Source organism: Dermacentor silvarum, chromosome 8 (genome assembly GCF_013339745.2).
Source record: "Dermacentor silvarum isolate Dsil-2018 chromosome 8, BIME_Dsil_1.4, whole genome shotgun sequence".
NCBI classification, from domain to species: domain Eukaryota; kingdom Metazoa; phylum Arthropoda; class Arachnida; order Ixodida; family Ixodidae; genus Dermacentor; species Dermacentor silvarum.
The window spans coordinates 110,944,559-110,963,250 of record NC_051161.1 but is presented as its reverse complement, the minus strand read 5'-3'; the positions used below and the strand labels follow the sequence as shown (position 1 = coordinate 110,963,250).

At 47.7% G+C, this 18,692-nt stretch overlaps 1 protein-coding gene across 1 annotated transcript in view; it reads right to left on the bottom strand.

Annotated features, from left to right (window-relative positions):
• The window catches only part of LOC125947702 (uncharacterized), a 57,921-nt gene extending 39,971 nt beyond the window's left edge, over positions 1 to 17,950 (bottom strand). The window contains exons 1-3 of the mRNA XM_049672945.1: positions 17,820 to 17,950; positions 12,776 to 12,867; positions 3,435 to 3,517 (exon numbers count right to left, since the gene is read on the bottom strand). Coding sequence (XP_049528902.1) covers positions 3,435 to 3,517; positions 12,776 to 12,867; positions 17,820 to 17,950 — 306 coding nt within the window. The remainder of the gene's footprint in view (positions 1 to 3,434; positions 3,518 to 12,775; positions 12,868 to 17,819) is intronic.
• Between the last annotated feature and the right edge of the window lie 742 nt (positions 17,951 to 18,692).

Sequence of the window (18,692 nt, the reverse complement as noted above, 5' to 3'; positions counted from 1 at the left end):
GGCCGTATAAACATGCAAACATAGCCATACTAACGAAATGAACAAGCAAGGTGTCACGCGCACACAAGCTAACATGAACACATCTCACTCGATAACCGCGGAAACGCCCTGGCAAAACGCTGGATTGAGGAAGCGCGGCAGCAGCAGCGAGTGAATTGAGCTTCGTGCTACGTCTCGCATCAATACTAACTAAGCCGCTAAAACCCAGCGCGCGGCTGACTGTGACCTGACGCAGATGGCTTTCAAGGTACAGCGGCCCTACGATGGCTAGAAGGGGGAGGTGAGAGCAATGGCGGCGGCGGAGTGTTGCAAGCAATCATGACAGTAGCGGCGGCGCTGCAGTCGACAGCAAGATCGCTCCACCACGGGCACGGAGGCACGGCGGTTGGTGCCGCGCGTTTCGAAGCGGGCGTTTTCGTTCGCAATTAGCGGTCGCATATTTGACACAACTAGAGTTAAGGTAAAGCATATCGTACCTTGTTAGTAGAGGAGACAATAAATGACTAGCAGCAATCCTCTGATAAGTGATTACGTGTTAAAGATGCATTCGCTTCGGGCACGTCACGGCCGGCACAAAGATTTTTTGCTGGTCACGGTCGCACGCGTTCTATGTGCTTTCCCGAATCGTCGGGAGTGAAAGAAAAATATTCAGCTAATGCGAAGAATATTATTCTAGTGGTGTGGGTAAAGAAAGCTGCACCGATTTCTAGGCTGGCAGTGAAGAGCTCCTTAGGTCGTACTTATCACTGCGACGCACAGCATCCTGCTCGTCAAATTGGTTAATACCAATATATGATGCTTTAGAAATCAGTCCACATAGAAATTAAGTAAACAAACTTATTTTAGTCGCCAATGTGATGAACTAGAATGGTGGTGACTATGAAGAATACTCAAAAGGACGACAGACAGCACTTGATTATATCATTCAATATGCAGGGTGTCCCAACCATCATGCACCAAGATTTAAAAATATGCAAATGCCACGTAGCTGGACAGAACCAAGGTAATATTGCTTGCTGTCGCTTGGAGATACTGAGATTATTCAACTTGTCAAATATTTTAATTAGATGAAAAATGTCAATGAGAAAAATGTAGAGTAACATGAAAAACTCCCGATACAGCTTTTTGCTGCCCAATATGTTCTACATAAAAGCGTTTTTCCGAGCGTGAAAGAAGCCCGCGAATACACGAAAGGTACCTCGAGCGGCAGGTCGCGCGACAATTGTGCTTGTATTCGCGGGCTTCTTTCAAGCTCAGAAAAGCGGTTTTATGTAGAACATATTGGGCAACAGAAATCTCTATCAGTAGTTTTTCAAGTTGAATAATTAAATATGACCAAGTGTGTAATTAGGCTGAATGCAAAAAATAATCTCAGTATCTCCAAGCGACGGCAAGCAACATTATCTTGGTTCTGTCCCGCTGCCACGGTTTAAGTGCCGCATCGTCATAGGGTACCGAGAAAAGGGAAACTTTTTTTTCTGGTTGTCTAGCAGAACCTTAGCCTGTTGTGCAGCGCGGCGCAAAACAGTGCGTCTGTCGTTTCACGCGACTTGCCAGTGCTTCTTACGGCACGGCAACGTGTAAAAATATTGTCACCACAAGAAGGCGCAACTACACAACGTGAATGCGAACAGAAACGAGCGTGGAGCAAAAATAACCGAACAGAACCGTACCAACCTAGCGCACTCTCTAGCTCCGGCAGCAGCTAAACTACAGCGGAGGCATCTTATACCCATGTGACACGTGCGTTTCGAAGGCCTTCCAACCGATAGACGGTTGACTCAAAGGTCAAGTTCGAACTGCTACACGAGCGGTTTCGAAGGCCGTCGAGTCAATAGTCTATCGAGTCAACGGAGCACTCCACAACTCTATCGAAATCTCGATGGCCTTTGAGCTGCGGAAGCGGAAACAGCGAGAACATGCCCTCTCCTTCACAGTGTGCTCGTACTCATGGTTAGAAAGAACAAATCGAACCAAAATGCTCTAAAACACTGTATATGAATGTTATTAATTATTCAATAAAGTATTTTTACCACTTGACATGTGCAAACTGTACATACACTCGACAACAGCAACGTGCTTGTGTTCATTCCTTTCTCCATGTTGTCTAGTAGACTCTCCCTCTACTCAATTTGCTGCCGGCTGCCGTCATATCGCCGCCATTTGGCCGTATAAACAAACATAAAAGAAATTATAGTGCTTTAAGTGGTTTTAATGTTGTTTAAGTTTTGGTGACATGAGAACGAAAATAAAGATCTGGAGCGCCACACAATTTTGCGAGAAACGCCTGAACCACTCAACGGCCTTTCAAATGTGCCGTGTAGCAGCGCGACAACTCCTTTGAGTCGATAGAGTTGTGGCGTTTCGAAAGCCGTTGACTGGAAGGCCTTCCAAATATGCCCGTGTGACACAAGTATTACTGTAGACGCGCGCGCCACCACTCGGCCTCATGAATCACTGCCACACGCGCCGCGCGCTCCGACGGCTGCGTTGCTCCCACCTCCGCTTAGCGGCCCGGGCGAGCACGCGCGGCTGCTGGAGCCGCCTGGAGTAAAACGCGATCTCCACCCCTCGTCCTACCCTCACCCCATAGCCTTGCGGGCGCGTGCGGCCGCCCGCAGTAGAACGAACCCTCCCTCCCCTCCCCCCGGAGCGTTGCGCGTGACAGAAGACGGCGTGCTTCCGTCCTTCCCTTGCGTGCGCGAGATTGAGCCGCGATCGCCGACACAGTTTCGCACGCTTTCACTCGCACACACAGCATACGGCGCGCGGCGGTGATTTTATCGCCCTTGGACTTCATACAGAACCTCACGGCTACGGCAGAAGTGTGGTTGGAGTGTTCACATAATTGCTATCGCAATAAAGACATTTTGGGGTTCGACGCAGCACAAGCGTGAAAGCGCTAACTCTTGCTAGTAAAAACATGCTGTCACAGCTAAACACATCCTACTTCTAAGCATGTGCAAAGGGCTGAATACATATGCCTTGGGACCGTATTCACAAAAAAAGCTCTTACGCTAAATTGTTCCTAGAAGTAAATTGCAGCCAATCCCCATGCTGGACATAATAATTATTAAAGGCAGCTTGCCAATGACAAAAAAGCACGCCAAAACTAAAACCTGTGTGGATAACGCCAAAAGTGGGGATCCAGCTTTTACTCAAACCACTCACGCTTCAATTAAAGTGGCACCCTTGAAGAGCCGAAGAACACACGAAATAAAAGCACAGAAAGTGCTGAGCTATACTTACTATCTTTTTTCTTTTTTATTTCATACCCACAGCACCATAAAGGCAATACAGTGGCAGTTTTAACTCAGAAGTTCGCAGTTGACTCCATTTTTAATATAATTTCTTCTACTGTCATTTTTAAACTATGCTTTTACCTTACTTCTATCGGAGCAAACAGCTTGCAAGTAGAACTTATTGCTTCTTACCTTCTTAGTCCCGGGTAACGTGTGGAACCAGACTTCCTCCTCGGCATCTGTGGTGGCGGTTTCTTGCTCGTACTTTCGCTGCTCTGACAGATAACCGAAAGGTATAGGTGAGAATTTTATCAACTAAGCTATGTTGTGTGACAATATATAAGCTAAGAAACTGAGGGCGAAAGTGACGTCAGCACAGTGGTATGTTGCTTTGCAGCATCATTACATTTAGCAGCACTGGCATGTTTTATTTGTCGGCGCCAAATACGATACGCATTGCACATGTATAGACCTTTTCACTGATTACAAACATAGGCCCTGCACGGCTTCCGGCTTTCCCCACTGACATAGCTGCTAAATGTAACTGGCAAAGAAGCAAGCATGCGTTAAAACATTGCAGACTGATAAGCCACGTGACCGGAAGTTTCTAGGGGGCGGCACGCTCGCTGCTGTTATCGCGAACATGAAACCGTCTATACGATAGTTTAAATTCTCTGCCCAGCTCCGAAGCAGGCAAATATGGTTCTCAGAAGCATTTGCAAGCTTCCACACTGATCGTTGTTTGTCTTTTTTTCGGAAGGCTGCCACAAAATATGACTTGTTAATCTCAAATAAGAAACTAAAATGGCGCATTTCTCGTTGATGCCTTGCAAGTAGATTTTTGCGGTGCGTTCTCTTCCATATTGCGCTGCGTTATAAGAAGGTAGATGGCCATTTTCGTTCTGGAAGAAACACAGGGCCCAAATTTATCGGTCTGATTATGCAAGAATACGTGTTGCATTCACAGGTATCTGTTGACTTTATTGGGTTCGACGTTTTAATTAAAAGAAACGACATTAAATCTCAACCTTCTTTTCGTGGACAATCAGTAAACGTTAAGCGTCTTCCGCGGGTATTACAGCAGCTGCGTTCAGAAAATAGTACGCCGGAATGTGCCGTGCAATTTCAGTGTTCACGTTCTCTAACCAGTCACATTTGTACCTGTGCGAAGCGCAGGAGACCCCTTAAATATATCGAATTTATTATTCAGAGTTGTTGCGTAATCAGTTGCGGTCCTTTGGCGATTGCATGCAACGTCGCAAGTGTGGCAGCTGCTTCGATCAAAGCGCCTGCGGCAATAACTCTGAGGAGGAAAAACAGCTGCGCCTGAGAGGGAAGGTTCCCTTCAGTCACCTGTGAGAAAACCTTCAGTCACTTGCTGTCATCTTTCCATGCCGTTTGCACTCCCATTGTTAGACGTTATCTTGCAAGTGTAAATTCCTTTGCTTTTGTCCCACGACCATTATTCAGCGAAATATCGTTGTGACCAATTCATTACTCATCGCAAGGTGCGCGCCCTGGTCTGAAATATCGTGAAGGTGATAGAACACCAGACGCAGTAGCTTCTTCATACTGACAGCAGCGCGAGCGCCAGATCACATAACGTAGTGAGCGATGTACTGCGGCGAACGCCGCGCTTACGATGACTTCAAGTCAGCATCGAGAGCGATGCAAGCGTTCGCAAGATCTATATGTATATATGTATATGTCTATATATATATATATATATATATATATATATATTGTGGGCGTTTATTACGCACATCTTCCTCATCTGTATGTTATCATCATCATCCTCGCACTTTTACCTATCCTCCTCTTCGCCTGTATATGTGTTCATCATCATCGCCTGTGTGCTGCGCTGGTTCGCTGACGAGCTCCCGGGCCTAATAAACGTCGTTCCAACCGAGACGTCACAAGTGGTGGAGTGTGCTCTTCGGTCCTACGTCCTCTGGCCGTCCGGTCTACCTCCTGGAGCTTCGTTCAGGTCGCCGCTTGCGCACACCGTCAGCTAGCATGCCGCAGGACGTGCAGCCTGGCACCCCTATTGCCACCATTCCGCCATCGCAAGTGCCTCCTTCCTTTATCATCAACAGCGCCCAGCGTGACCCCCATCTCTTCGCTGGTCTTCGCGGAGAGGATGTCGAAGACTGGCTGGACGATTATGAGCGAGTCAGTTCCGCCAATCACTGGGATGATGTTAATAAACTACGCCATGTCTCCTTCTATCTGTCTGGCGTGGCGAAGACGTGGTTCTTTAACCACGAGCCCGAATTGACCGCCTGGACTCTCTTCAAGCACCAGCTTCGTGAAGTGTTCGGCACACCGGCTGTTCGGTCCACTCTCGCCAAGAAGAGCCTCGATGCTCGCAAACAACACCTGGGCGAGTCGTACACCTCCTACATCGATGACGTCCTTGCACTCTGCCGACGCGTGAATTCTTCAATGTCCGAGTCGGACAGGGTACGCCACATTCTCAAAGGCATTGGAATTCTTGCCTTCAATGCACTCGCCACTAAGAATCCGGCTACCGTCGCTGACGTCGTAATCACTTGTCAGCGCCTCGATGAGCTCGAGTCTGTCCGCCTACAGCCCGACATTGACGATGCCCATTCTATGGGGGACCATGACCTACGTACACTGATACGCACGCTCATACGCGAAGAGTTACAATCGATGGGGTTAACCTCACCTTCGACGTATCCCAGCCAACCTTTTGGTGCGTCATTGCGTGACGTTATCAGGGAAGAACTGGCGTCCTTGACCTGCGCTGTGCCAGCACAAGCTCCTGTCCCTCACGCATTACCAACTACCGCACGACCGACATACGCGCAAGTTGCTGCCAAGCCTGTCGACCACGTCACTTCTCCGTTGCCGCTACCAACCATAGCCTCCTATATTCTTCATGCCTGCCCATCGGCGCCGAGAACGCAGGAAACCGGTCGTCGCGCCTAGTGCCGTCACTCACCACTAGTTGGCGGTGCTACCCCAGAATAGAAATACAGGACGCTCTACGGCGGCGCGCGCTGTAGCATAACTATATATCACGCTATTTTTTATCACCAGTGCCGATTCTATTGTTTTACAACATCTGCGGGCGTTTAACACCGACACAGAAGCGTACAGGCCGCCGCGCATTGCTTCTTCCTAAAGAAAAGAACAATAAAAGGAAAACCACAGCTCTTATCTGTACTAGTATGAAGCCATTTTCCTTCTGCTTAATATTACATATGTTTTGTATGTCAGTGTGAAAAAAAATAATGTCGGCTCTAATAACTGCACAACAAAAACTTTTATTGCCATCATTTGGATTTAAAGTTTGTGGAGCTTTCGTGACAGGGGCTTCTGTGAAAAAACTTTTGCGATGTCGTTCTTGTCCGTTATCTTCAGCGCAAAATTAGTGAATAGAGGGCGGAAGAACTTTGTCACCATGATCTCAAACAGCTTTTCGTGATGCTCAGGCACTGAACAATTACGTAGTTCACGCTCTCGCAGAACTTAAGCAGTATTCACGGCAGTCTCCCTCAGCGGCAGCGTAAAATTTCTTAGCTTGGCGAGCACTACTTCAACCTATTTGTGCAAAGAGTTCAGCAGAACTACGAGTTCGTCTGGCCGATACAGCAGACGGCTTCTGTCTTCAAGCCTAATCAGAGAATCTGATGGCGCCGAGGGCTTGGTTTTGTCAACAAACTGAGGTATTCTTTGCAAGGCACCCGCTCATTAACAGCTTAACGGCTCTCGATAGGTATCGCCAACCATCGCTAGTGCTGCACATTCTGGCGAACGAAACGTTTCTTTGCGCCTTGTAATGTGGTTGAACAGCGCTGCTGTCGCCTCTTTGGGAAATATTTTGGATGGTTCTCGCGTAGTACTTACGCTCAGTTGCCGGCGTAGCGACGAGCATGTGCTATCTTCCGTGTCCATCACGTTGCTGTTTGTCGATGTTGACGCAATGCCTGTCTTCAGAGACTTTTCTGTTCTGCACAAAACTGCCCGTGAGTGTGTCTGATCGTTGCTTCTAGCCAGTGGCGCACCGACGGGGGGGATTCGGGGGTTGTAACCCCCCCCCCCCCCTTGAGGCCGACCTAACCCCCCCCCCCCCTTTTGTTTAACCCCTTTTCTTTCCTTGCGCATTCGAGTACTGCAACTAAGATGTAAGACGCGCAATCGTCTGCACACTCGCAAAAAGCGCATTTTTTGACAATTTCCCGTGAAGAAATCGAAATTAGTGCTGTTTAGATGGTATTGGCAAACTGTCAACCCCCCCCCCCCCCCCCCTGGCTGAGATCCTGGGTGCGCTACTGCTTCCAGGTGACCTCCTCAACCACCCAAAACAATATTCATCGGCGTCAGACGAGAGCTTTCTAGTAAGAACAAATCAAAGTGCGTCTCTCTCAGCAAGTATCTGACGCATTCCACGTTTGACACATTCAAACTTGGAGCCACTTCTCTGGAAGTTCTTCATCGCTCGGACTTTCATGAAATGCGATGCCCGGGACGTTTCTCTTACTGTACGAGTTGCATCCATATAGGTCCACAACCATACGCCATACTATTGGGTATCAACTCGCAAAGCGCCCTATCAAACCACTTAAAGTAGCACAACTCACTCGTGACCACAATGTCTTCTTTTCGGCCAGAAGGCTCTCATTTGCGCTGCTGCTAGACGTCCTCAATGTGGCACCGACAGTCTCACAGCCACAGTCCTTTAATACCCTGCCGCAGCTCATCGCGTCAATCGAAGGCAGAATGCATTTTTTTCCCCAGCCGTGGACTGCTGCAGGAAGGTGGTGATCGCTCAGCAAGCCAGTGAACTGTCGGCAAACGAGGCAAATGGGTATTGTCTCGATTTGACACTAATGGAGACGCGCACACGCAATTTTTCCCGCCTTTAACCATGCACGGCGGCTAGCGAACTATTCTGGGGTAGCAGCGCCCCTAGCGGGCGACCTGCGAGGAGGTCAGGAGAGGAGGTTGAACGGCGCTCGCGGAGTGATTGCGCGGGCACAGAAAGTATATAGGAGGCTATGTACCAACTTACGCGTCGGTTGCTACTGCGCCCACGGTTCACTTCTCGTCATCACCGCCAGAGCCTTCATCGGCCCATCTGACCGGTGTCACACGGTACACCGAACACCCCCTACTACCCCCCTTGGCGTCCGTCTCGTCCTACGTGCTATTATTGTGGCTATCGCGGCCACATATCACGCTTTTGCCGCAAGCGCCAGCAAGACGAGCGTCGGGGCTACGATATGTGTGAGCGCGATTTTTACAGTGGGGCCTCTTACCAAGGGCGGCGTTACTCTTCACCTTCGCAGCGCTCTCCATCTCCGCCTGCATCACCTGATGCACGAGGCGCTTACCGTTCGGCCAGACGCCGTTCTCCATCACCCTACCGCCGCTCATCGTCACCACTTAGGCCTGCCTCCCTTACCTCTACCGTTGGCGCGGAAAACTAAGCGATGCAGTTTCCGGAGGAAAAACTGCATACGCACACAAGACTGAAATTCCTCCAGCGCGCCCATCCAATATGATTCGTGTGTACGTTGAAGGGGTGCCCGTGGATGCTTTAGTGGATACTGGTGCGGCTTTGTCGGTTATGAATGTTCATTTGTGTTCCCGTCTGAAGAAAGTTATGACGCCTTACGATGGTCCCACGCTGGTTGCAGCCGAAGGAAACACTATTCGACCTGCTGCCTTCTGTACTGCGCGTGTACTTATCGATGAGATTCTCCATCACATACAGTTTGCTGTGCTATACCCGTGCTCTCACCAGCTGATTTTGGGATGGGATTTTCTATCTTCTGCCTCTGCTGCTATTTGTTGTGGGCAGCGTGTGATACACCTTACCGACACCGAACACTTGCTTGGCGAAGAAACCCACACGCCACTTCACCTGACCGCTGCGGAAGATACGGAACTACTCCCAGGTCAAATCCAACTAGTTACTCTCCTATCCGACGACATTGACCATGGTGACGTCTTGGTGTTCCCTTCTTCTCGTTGCCTTACTAAAGGCATAACATTTACATCAGGAGTTGTTCCATTCCACAATGGATCTGCACTGGTCACTGCCACGAACGCAACTCCAGAAAAAATCCTCCTTCCGCAAGGCACAACCGTTGCATCCGTCGCCGATCTGGAGCCTGTCTGCGTCTTGCCACTTACACCAGTCTCTTCTGGGGACCCATCTTCTGGTGATTCTTCTTCGGCCGCCGCCCTTACAGCAGTCATCAGCACTGACTTGAAACCCGCGCAGACGCAACAGCTGCTGGCTTTGTTGAAAAAGCACGCCAATTCTTTCGACGTGTATTCGTCAACGTTGGGCCAAACAACCGTTGCAGAGCATCGCATTCTGACAGACAAAACATCTATCGTACGGCGCCGCCCATACCGTGTGTCTCTCGCCGAGCGGAAAATCATCGAAGACAACGTCGCAGACATGCTGGAACGCAAGGTAATTCGCCCCTCGGCTAGTTCTTGGTCGTCTCCTGTTGTCTTGGTCCGCAAAAAAGATGGCTCCGTGCGCTTTTGCGTCGATTACCGGGCGCTCAACAAGATAACTCGAAAAGACGTCTACCCTATGCCGCGCATTGATGACGCCCTTGATTGCCTCCAAGGTGCGGAATACTTTTCCAGCCTGGATCTGCGTTCTGGCAATTGGCAAATCCCCATGCACGAAGACGATAAAGAAAAAAACGGCGTTCGCAACCCCCGACGGACTGTACGAGTTCAACGTAATGCCTTTCGGGCTCTGCAACGTGCCTGCGACTTTTGAGCGCATGATTGACACCGTGTTGCGTGGCCTGAAGTGGAAGACCTGCCTGTGTTATCTGGACGACATTGTCATTTTTTCATCCACATTTAATCAGCACCTACAACGCTTGGATGAAGTTTTGACGTGCCTCGCCCGCGCTGGTCTTCAGCTGAACACCAAGAAATGCCATTTCGCCAGCAAAGCCATTAAGATCCTGGGTCATGTCGTGAGCAGGCATGGCATTCAGCCGGACCCTGACAAGACGGCTGCAGTTCTTCGCTTTCCTCGTCCTGACAGACCCAAAGACTTGCGCAGTTTCCTTGGCCTCGCCTCTTATTTCCGTCGCTTTATCCAGAACTTTGCCTCCATCGCAGCTCCATTACACAAGCTACTAGCTTCCGGTGTACCCTTTCTGTGGGCCCAGGAATTCGAATTGGCGTTTGCACGCTTGAAGGACGCCCTCACCTCTGCACCTGTGCTTTGCCATTTTGATGAGGCCGCACCGACTCTCCTACACACAGAGGCTAGCGGCCGCGGTATAGGTGCTGTTCTTCTGCAACGCGACAACTCTTCGCGAGAGAGAGTCATTGCATACGCCAGCCGTGTCCTCGGCGCTTCCGAAAAGAACTATACGATCACTGAGCAAGAGTGCCTGGCTATTGTTTGGTCGATACAGAAGTTTCGCCCTTATCTCCACGGCCGCCATTTCACCATCGTTACGGACCACCACGCTTTATGCTGGCTTTCCACGCTCAAAAACTTGTCTGGACGTCTGGGTCGCTGGATTTTACGCCTCCAAGAGTATGATTTCGAAATCATATACAAGTCCGGGAAGAAACACCAAGACGCCGACGCTCTAATTCGCTGCCCGCTTCCTACGGTCCCGCTCGACGCCTCAGAAATCGCTTCGCACGTCACCAGTTCGACCGACACTGCTCCGGTTTCCTCCCTGGCCTCTATGTACCAACTGCCTTTCGACGATGATCAGCGACTCGCCTCTCGTCTGCTGGCTGACACGTACTGTCAACGCTTCATTGATCACCTCTCTGGGGCTTCTCGTCCACCTAACGCGCGCCTCCGTCGCCAGCTCGCGCACTTTAAGCTGGACGATGGCGTGCTGTATCGCCGTATTTACCATCCTGACGGGCAACGCTGGGTGCCAGTTCTACCACGCTCTCTCCGACTTCGTGTCCTCAACGCCTTTCACGATGATTTGACAGCTGGCCACCTTGGGTTCCATAAAACCTATGACCGCATTCGAAGTCGTTTCTATTGGCCTGGCCTTTCTGCTAGCGTCGCCAGATACGTCGGTTCCTGCTCTCCCTGCCAGCGTCGCAAGCTCCCAACATCTGCTCCTGTCGGCCAATTACAGCCGCTTCCGTGCACTGCAGCCCCGTTCGAGGTTGTTGGGATCCACCTTTACGGGCCCCTTCCGGTCACTACTGCTGGCAATCGATGGATAGTGACTGCCGTCGACCATCTGACGCGCTACGCTGAGACAGCTTCTGTGCTTACTGGCTCTGCTTCGGAAGTTGCTGACTTCGTTCTTGAAGCCATTATTCTACGCCATGGTGCTCCTCGTGTACTGCTCAGTGACCGTGGAAAGGCGTTCCTTTCCCAACTGCTAAACGAAGTTCTTAGAGCCTCCGGCACAGCCCACAAGACAGCTTCTAGCTATCACCCCCAGACTAACAGTCTGACCGAGCGGTTTCATCGCACCCTTGCCGACATGATCGTCGCTTATATTCAACCAGACCACAAAAACTAGGATGTTCTTTTCCCATTCGTCACTTTCGCCTATAACACGGCCGTGCAGCGCACAACTGGCTACTCGCCATTTTACCTCGTTTATGGGCACTCCCCTACTTTCTTTCTCGACGTTTCATTCTTCAACTCCAAGGCTAATACATCTCTATCATCGTGCGAAGAGTACATTTCCCGACTCGACCACTGTCGCCAGCTAGCTCGCCTGAACACAGAGGCCAGACAACAAGACCGGAAAAATATTTACGACGAATGCCATCGCGTTGTATCTTTTCGACCTGGTGACGAGGTCCTGCTCCTGACTCCTGTTCGCACCCCTGGTTTATGCGAAAAATTCCAGCCACGGTTTATCGGGCCGTACATAGTCCTTGGACAGACTTCGCCTGTCAACTATCGCGTTACTCCTCTTGACGTCCCCACAGACCGCCGTTGCCGCAATACCGAGGTTGTCCACGTCTCCCGCATGAAACCCTTCACGCGGCGTGCCTCGACACCTTGACGGCCGGCCAGGATGGCCGCTTTCACGTCGGGGGGAAGTTAGTGTGGGCGTTTATTACGCACATCTTCCTCATCTGTATGTTATCATCATCATCCTCGCACTTTTACCTATCCTCCTATTCGCCTGTATATGTGTTCATCATCATCACCTGTGTGCTGCGCTGGTTCGCTGACGAGCTCCCGGGCCTAATAAACGTCGTTCCAACCGAGACGTCACAATATATACATGCGTGTTTGTGTGCGTGTGTGTGTGTGAGTAACTGTGCATATCGTATGTGTGGGAACGCTGCCCTGATCTGTTGCAGTGAGAATGGTTCAGAATGCCGCCGCTGCCTGGATTTGATTCCGCACCCTCCGGCTTAGCAGCGCGACGCGGTAATCCCTACGCCATCACAGCTGGTAATGAGGATGATGGTTAATACCTTAGGCTAGCTTGTTCCTTAACTCAGTCCGCATGGGGAAAAATATGAAATTTTATACCTAAATAAAAATCTAACTAAAACCGTCATATTACCGGCACTCTGCCTCTCCATGAGCAGCATAGCAGTGACGGACATCACCAGCACAAACAGGAGTGCACCTACCACGTACAGCTTTGCTTTTGACCTGCAGGAAACGGACGCGACGTAGAGAATAGAGGAGGTACTGGCTTTTTTGAGGACTAAGACGTGAATCTTTATGAATAAAATATGTCACTTAGACCAACGACCTTACTGACCTATTAGAGGCCACAGTAGCTGTGTATAGTCACGCTAGAAATGTCTGCCAGACAGTTTTTTTTTCAGATCATACAGAATGTTTAAAATTGCTTGTGGCAAATAGCCTAATTATAGGCCTTGCGCTCGAATGACTCGATGGGATAGATATTATTTAAAGGAAAAATCGAAATACCTAATTGTAAAATTACCAAAAATTCGCTAATTGTCTTTTGGAATACTAACTTTACAGCAAATATCGCAATTGTAACCGGTGTGTTTGCAAGGCAAATCCACTTGGAACGAATTCTAAAGGTCGCACGGGTTCTGATATATGGGGCCTGAAAGTTGTGGTAAAAATGCTCCATTGTTCCACTTCTTTAATACACCATCGTTGAAGCACAAAAGTAACTGGAACGCCCATGTATTTCGTCGCACAGTTTTGGAATGAATATCTTGAACCGGCGCCATCCTAAAATTAGTTCCAAGTGAATATGCCTTCAAAATTCAATAAATAAATAAGTAAATAATTAAGACAGTTATTTAGTGCATAGTTCTATGTTAAGAACAGCACTACACAAAACAGACGGACATGATGTTACGGGACCAGTGCCACGTCCCATCCCTTGATGTCCATGTATTTTGTGTCGGGCCATTCTTAACCTTGAACTATGTGCCAACTATAGCCCAGCAAAGAGTTTTAATTCTTCAGTGCAGTTTAGCTAGTTAGTGAAAAATGCATTTCGGTTTCTGGTGCTAGTAATATAATTATCTATCGGTAATCCAGTTGAGTGACTACCAGCATTTTTTCTGTCGCAGGCGATGTTTTAAAATTCTCTTTCGCCTATTATGCAGAAACATTTGGTATAGCGAACGAAAACTTCTCACATTTTCTCATCGCAACGTCATTTTACTACGACGTTGCGTTTTACAATGAGTGTTTTTCTGATAAGATTAGGTCTCTCTCCTCCCTGTGAAAAACGCAGTCGTCACAAGAACTCTGGCGCACGACAATTTTTTTTCTTCGTTGTCGAAGATGAATGAAATTCGGTTCCTTTTTATATAGCTTTGATAAGTTTCTGGCCTCACCTAGCGTGCCGCAATGGCTATTACGCCCTTACGCTATCATTGTCCGTCATAGAAAATTCTAGCCTATCTCAATACTGGACATATTATCAAAGGTGACTAGCCAATGACAAACAACACTATACGATGGAGAAGCTTTGTGAATACTGCTCCCGTTGTTTATGTATAAGGTAGTAGGCGACCGCTGAGTTTCCAGTGGTGCTACTTGTTCTTCAATTACGCGTTCCGCTGCTTATAGGAAAATGTTGCACCCTTCAGTGTGCTGTTCTGTCCCAGGACTAACACCCTTGCCCTTACGCAATAACATATATTCATTCATAGGGAGAAATCAAGGTTTCCTTTTTTGGCGGGACAAATACACTAGATTGCATATATATTTGGGACAGATGGACACGAAAAAAAATGCGTGAAATTATCTTTACTAGTCATAGCTGTGAAATTTTCGCGTCAGAGATTTCAGTGCGCCCCGGTGGTGAGAATAAACACCTAGTTTTAAAGTAAAACTTCAAATAAAACCAAATCAAATCAATCTTTATTTTCCAGTAAAAGAAACAGAACTGGGTGGTTATTTTGGGCTAAAAGCTACGATAGTAGCTTGACGGTGCCCAAAGTACCATACATGGCAACATCAACTTGGCACATGATCAAACACTGTAGTAGATAGATACATATATGTGAGGAAAAAAAAACATAATAGCCATGACTGCATTACAAATAAGTCTGTCATTGTGCACCGTAATAATGACAGCAAATACATATGCATAAGAGATAAACGTGCGTTTCTGCAAAAAAATGTACACTAGGAAAAAAGATTTTACTTTAGAAAAATTTTAAAAACGCATGGAATAAACAAGAGCCAACGGAAGCAAAAATATCGTAACCGAACAAAATATCATAACTGAACAAAATATTGTCGGAGTTGCTTGCTACTCTATCGCGCAATATCTACGTATTTGTTGAGAATAAATGATAAGTTGCAGGCTAGCGACTGGTGATTGTAGCAGTATGTACAGAAATGTTGAGTAATCCATATGTTAGAATTCCTTGTGTTCAGCTTAGACTGACGGTGTTCTAAGCATGCTAGACATTCATTGAAGTTCTTTACTAATACGTGAGAAAATTGCATCACATATAATAAACGGTATGTGTAAAGGTGCTGTACTCTGAAAATATTAAACAATTTATATGCTTCTCTAGTCGTAGACAAAGGTTCCAGGTTTCCGATGTGACGAATAATTTTTTTCTGTAATATCAAGTCTGTTTATATTGCCTTTAGTTGTCGTACACCAGATCAATGCATAGTAGTTTAGGTGGAAACTGAAAATGAGAATTAAAGCTTGATTTGCCTATCCCACCGCCCTCTCCCCTTGCGGATGCTGGCCGCTGATCTCTTGTCGATTATACAACTTCGTCGAAATACACAACTTGAGTCTCTGATTCGTGCAACTGGGCATGGAGAACTTGGTATGTGAACATTCTTTTTAGTCTCTCAGATCGGCTGGGGGCTAGGAATGGCTGTGTGCTACTCTCCCAGAATGGCTCTAAGCAAGTCGTTAACAGAATATTGATGAAGTCCGCTACAAAGGAATAATGAAGTCGCCAACAGAAGCAGCCGATCGTGGGGAAACAAGCTAAGCGAGCATAATGGGATTATAGAACGTGCGTTGTGCGAAGAACCTTGAGATACATAGAAGTGAAGAAGAAGTCTGGACAGTTCCGGAACCATTAAAGAAAGCTTCGGTCGTAGGCTATTACCGCATACGTGCGGTATCCGCCGAATATTTTTACCTGTGGCTTCTGCCAGCTAGCTTACCGCCGTGTACATGAACAAAGGTTTACAGCCTTTCTCGTAAGGGCGTTAGCCAGATGACCAACCCGCCCCTTTAAGGATAAAAACAGATTTGTTTCGATAGCTGCACAATAATAATAAAGACATACCGCTATATATGCCGTGCATATTCCGAATTCTGAGAATGCTTTTTCTGCTTGGTTACACGGACGGCTCAACTCGTGCAAAAATATCGATGGTTGTTGAGGTGTTGCGGAAAGGAAACACTTACGGATATTGCTGTACAGGAGGAACAAACAAACTTTAATATTGAATATGATCATGCTTGTCAGATGGATTGGTGCAAATGGCAATTGGCTTATGGTCCGGCAACCAATGTAGCGTACAAATTCTTCTTATGGCTGTGTGGAGATATGTTGTTGCATTGTATTTCTTTATACTTGCCAAAAGCGCAAAAACAAGGACACAAGAAGTAAAACCAGAGAGGACGAACACTACTTCAAACTAAACTTCAAACAAACATGCCTATTTATCACTCTGCACAAAGATCAAATGTACACCATTGCGCAAGCGCGCCAGCAAACCCCTCCAAAAGTCCAAGAAAGTTATAAAAAGTTAACTTTGACATGGCTATGCTCATAAAATCACACAAAATCGCCAAAGCTCGAAAGCGTAAGACTTTGCCACGGCATACATTTTTTTCACCGTAGTCCTTTCTTGAACGTGGTCAAAAAAGACCGATTTAGTAAAGAAAATACGAAGCGTATGTTCTCTGTCGCACACACACACACACATGTTTATATCAATTCGACGACATACAACTTGTACCGAACACTACTATGAAACTTTTAAGCATCGGGTGTCTAACTAGTCCGCAAAATTACAGTTACGTCATCAAAGTTCACACGTCACGATATTAACCGTTGTAGGTCTCGGCGAGTGTCACGGTTAGACTGGTGCAGGCGTCGAGAGGGCTGCTACTAAGGTACCCAGCTGGAGCCGGGCGACGAGATGTGCCACGAGGTAGCAGGAACGTGGGCAAGGGGGAAGTCCAGGATCATTGAGGCTGGGGTCTTTGTTCCGCTGGGCACCTCGTAAACGCACACCGGCAGCAATGGTTGAGCCGTACGCTCAGGAGCACCAGGTATATGCAGGAGCCCGGACCCAGCGTCCGACAGGCGGCTTCTTCCGCCGCTGCTGCCTTCTGTGCCTGGCTCACAATGGCTCCGCTCTCACGTTCCACGCTCGCGTCACGAGGTTCTCTGAAGATTCTTTTTATTTTCGCCTTTCTCCGGTGCTTTGCTCGATCATGCTCGTGACTCCATCGTCGTCGTTGTCTTTGCCTTTCTTTTGGCTACGCAGCACGTGCACCTCTGACAGACTAACACGGGACTGCTTAGGTCATGTCCGTATTTATTAATTTTCGCAGACCTCATTGAATATTTGAGTGAATTTCTCGCGGTTTAAGGATGCAGTACACTTCCAATCTCTTCTTCACAATTCCTAGCCAAAGAGCCGTGGGCTTTCATGACAACTGACTGTGTGGTATTTCTTTTCAAACTCAACGCTCATCTTTTTCATTCTCCATCATATTCCCTTCATAATTATTGGTGCGTTTCGTTTCAGCCTAAGATCAATTTGTTTAATTTGGCAGCCTACCCAAATATTGCAAAAGCCCCAGCAGGATGTGCGCGTCCCCCTCCCCCCGCCCCGCCCCCTTTTTTTTGTTTGCACGATGCTGTTGATAGCTTCATTGGAAGTGTAAGGAGTTTATAGGCCCAAAATAACACACGAAATACGAGGGACACCGCAGTACGTGCTTTTAAACCAACTGCACGCGCTTTACCAAAACGCGGTACATGCGCATTCTCGTATTGTGTGCCTTTCTGAAAGCGACGGGGAGGGTAAGCAATTGAACCCGCGACAAGGTTTGCCTGACAAGGTTCGTACGTTTAAAGTAATCCAAGCATGCAGCCTGCATGACAAACTCACGCGTGTCATTGAAGGCGGATGGTGACATGGACGAGCCCTCTGAGTCTGGACCCTTGGCCGCTGTACTGTATCCTGAGGACCAGGACAGCTCGGTCAGCTCTGTGAGAGAAGTCGAATAGTAGGGCATGTAGTAGACGTACCATAATGATATAAATAAATAAATTTTGCCGAATATATCGCTCCTATAACATGTGTGGCATTCATAATGTGGAAGCTCTGCCCGAACGCGATAGCCTACTACTAGACAATCTTACGAACTGATAATAATAGTTTTAGAGGGCCGCATAAATTGCAGCAAAAATCCACTTAATAACTAAACAAGCATGGCGTAACGTGCGCACCAATAAACAGGATTGTTTGTCATATGATGACCACGAGCAGTTGCTTTCGCAACGCAGCGTCGATGACGAGCGCGGCAGCGGGGAGCGTGCCAGTTTGTCCCAACGCAAACACTTCGTCCTGCCGATCGCTTCACCAATTCAACTGTTCCGCGGCTCTAAAAACTCACATTTTTGGGGGTTCAACTATGTTTCGTGTAATGTTACCAAATCGAGTAATCTAAATTAGCCACAAAACAATTGACACTTTGTATAAATTTGCTCGGTGCAATTTTGACATTTCCTTTTTCTTTAAGTACACTTACACAAGGAACGCAGCAAGCGCACCTTACGGTCAGACATGGATATCTCTCCAGCACCATGTGTATTGCCCCTTCACATGCAACATGCAAATGTTTACGGTTATAGTGCGCGAGGTGAACATACAATAATTTAATATGAACAGTTGAACAGTTTCGCTATTGTATTACCAGTTAAACTGCGGTATATAAAAAAGAAGCTTAAATATCACAAGCCAAGCTAGGAGACGCC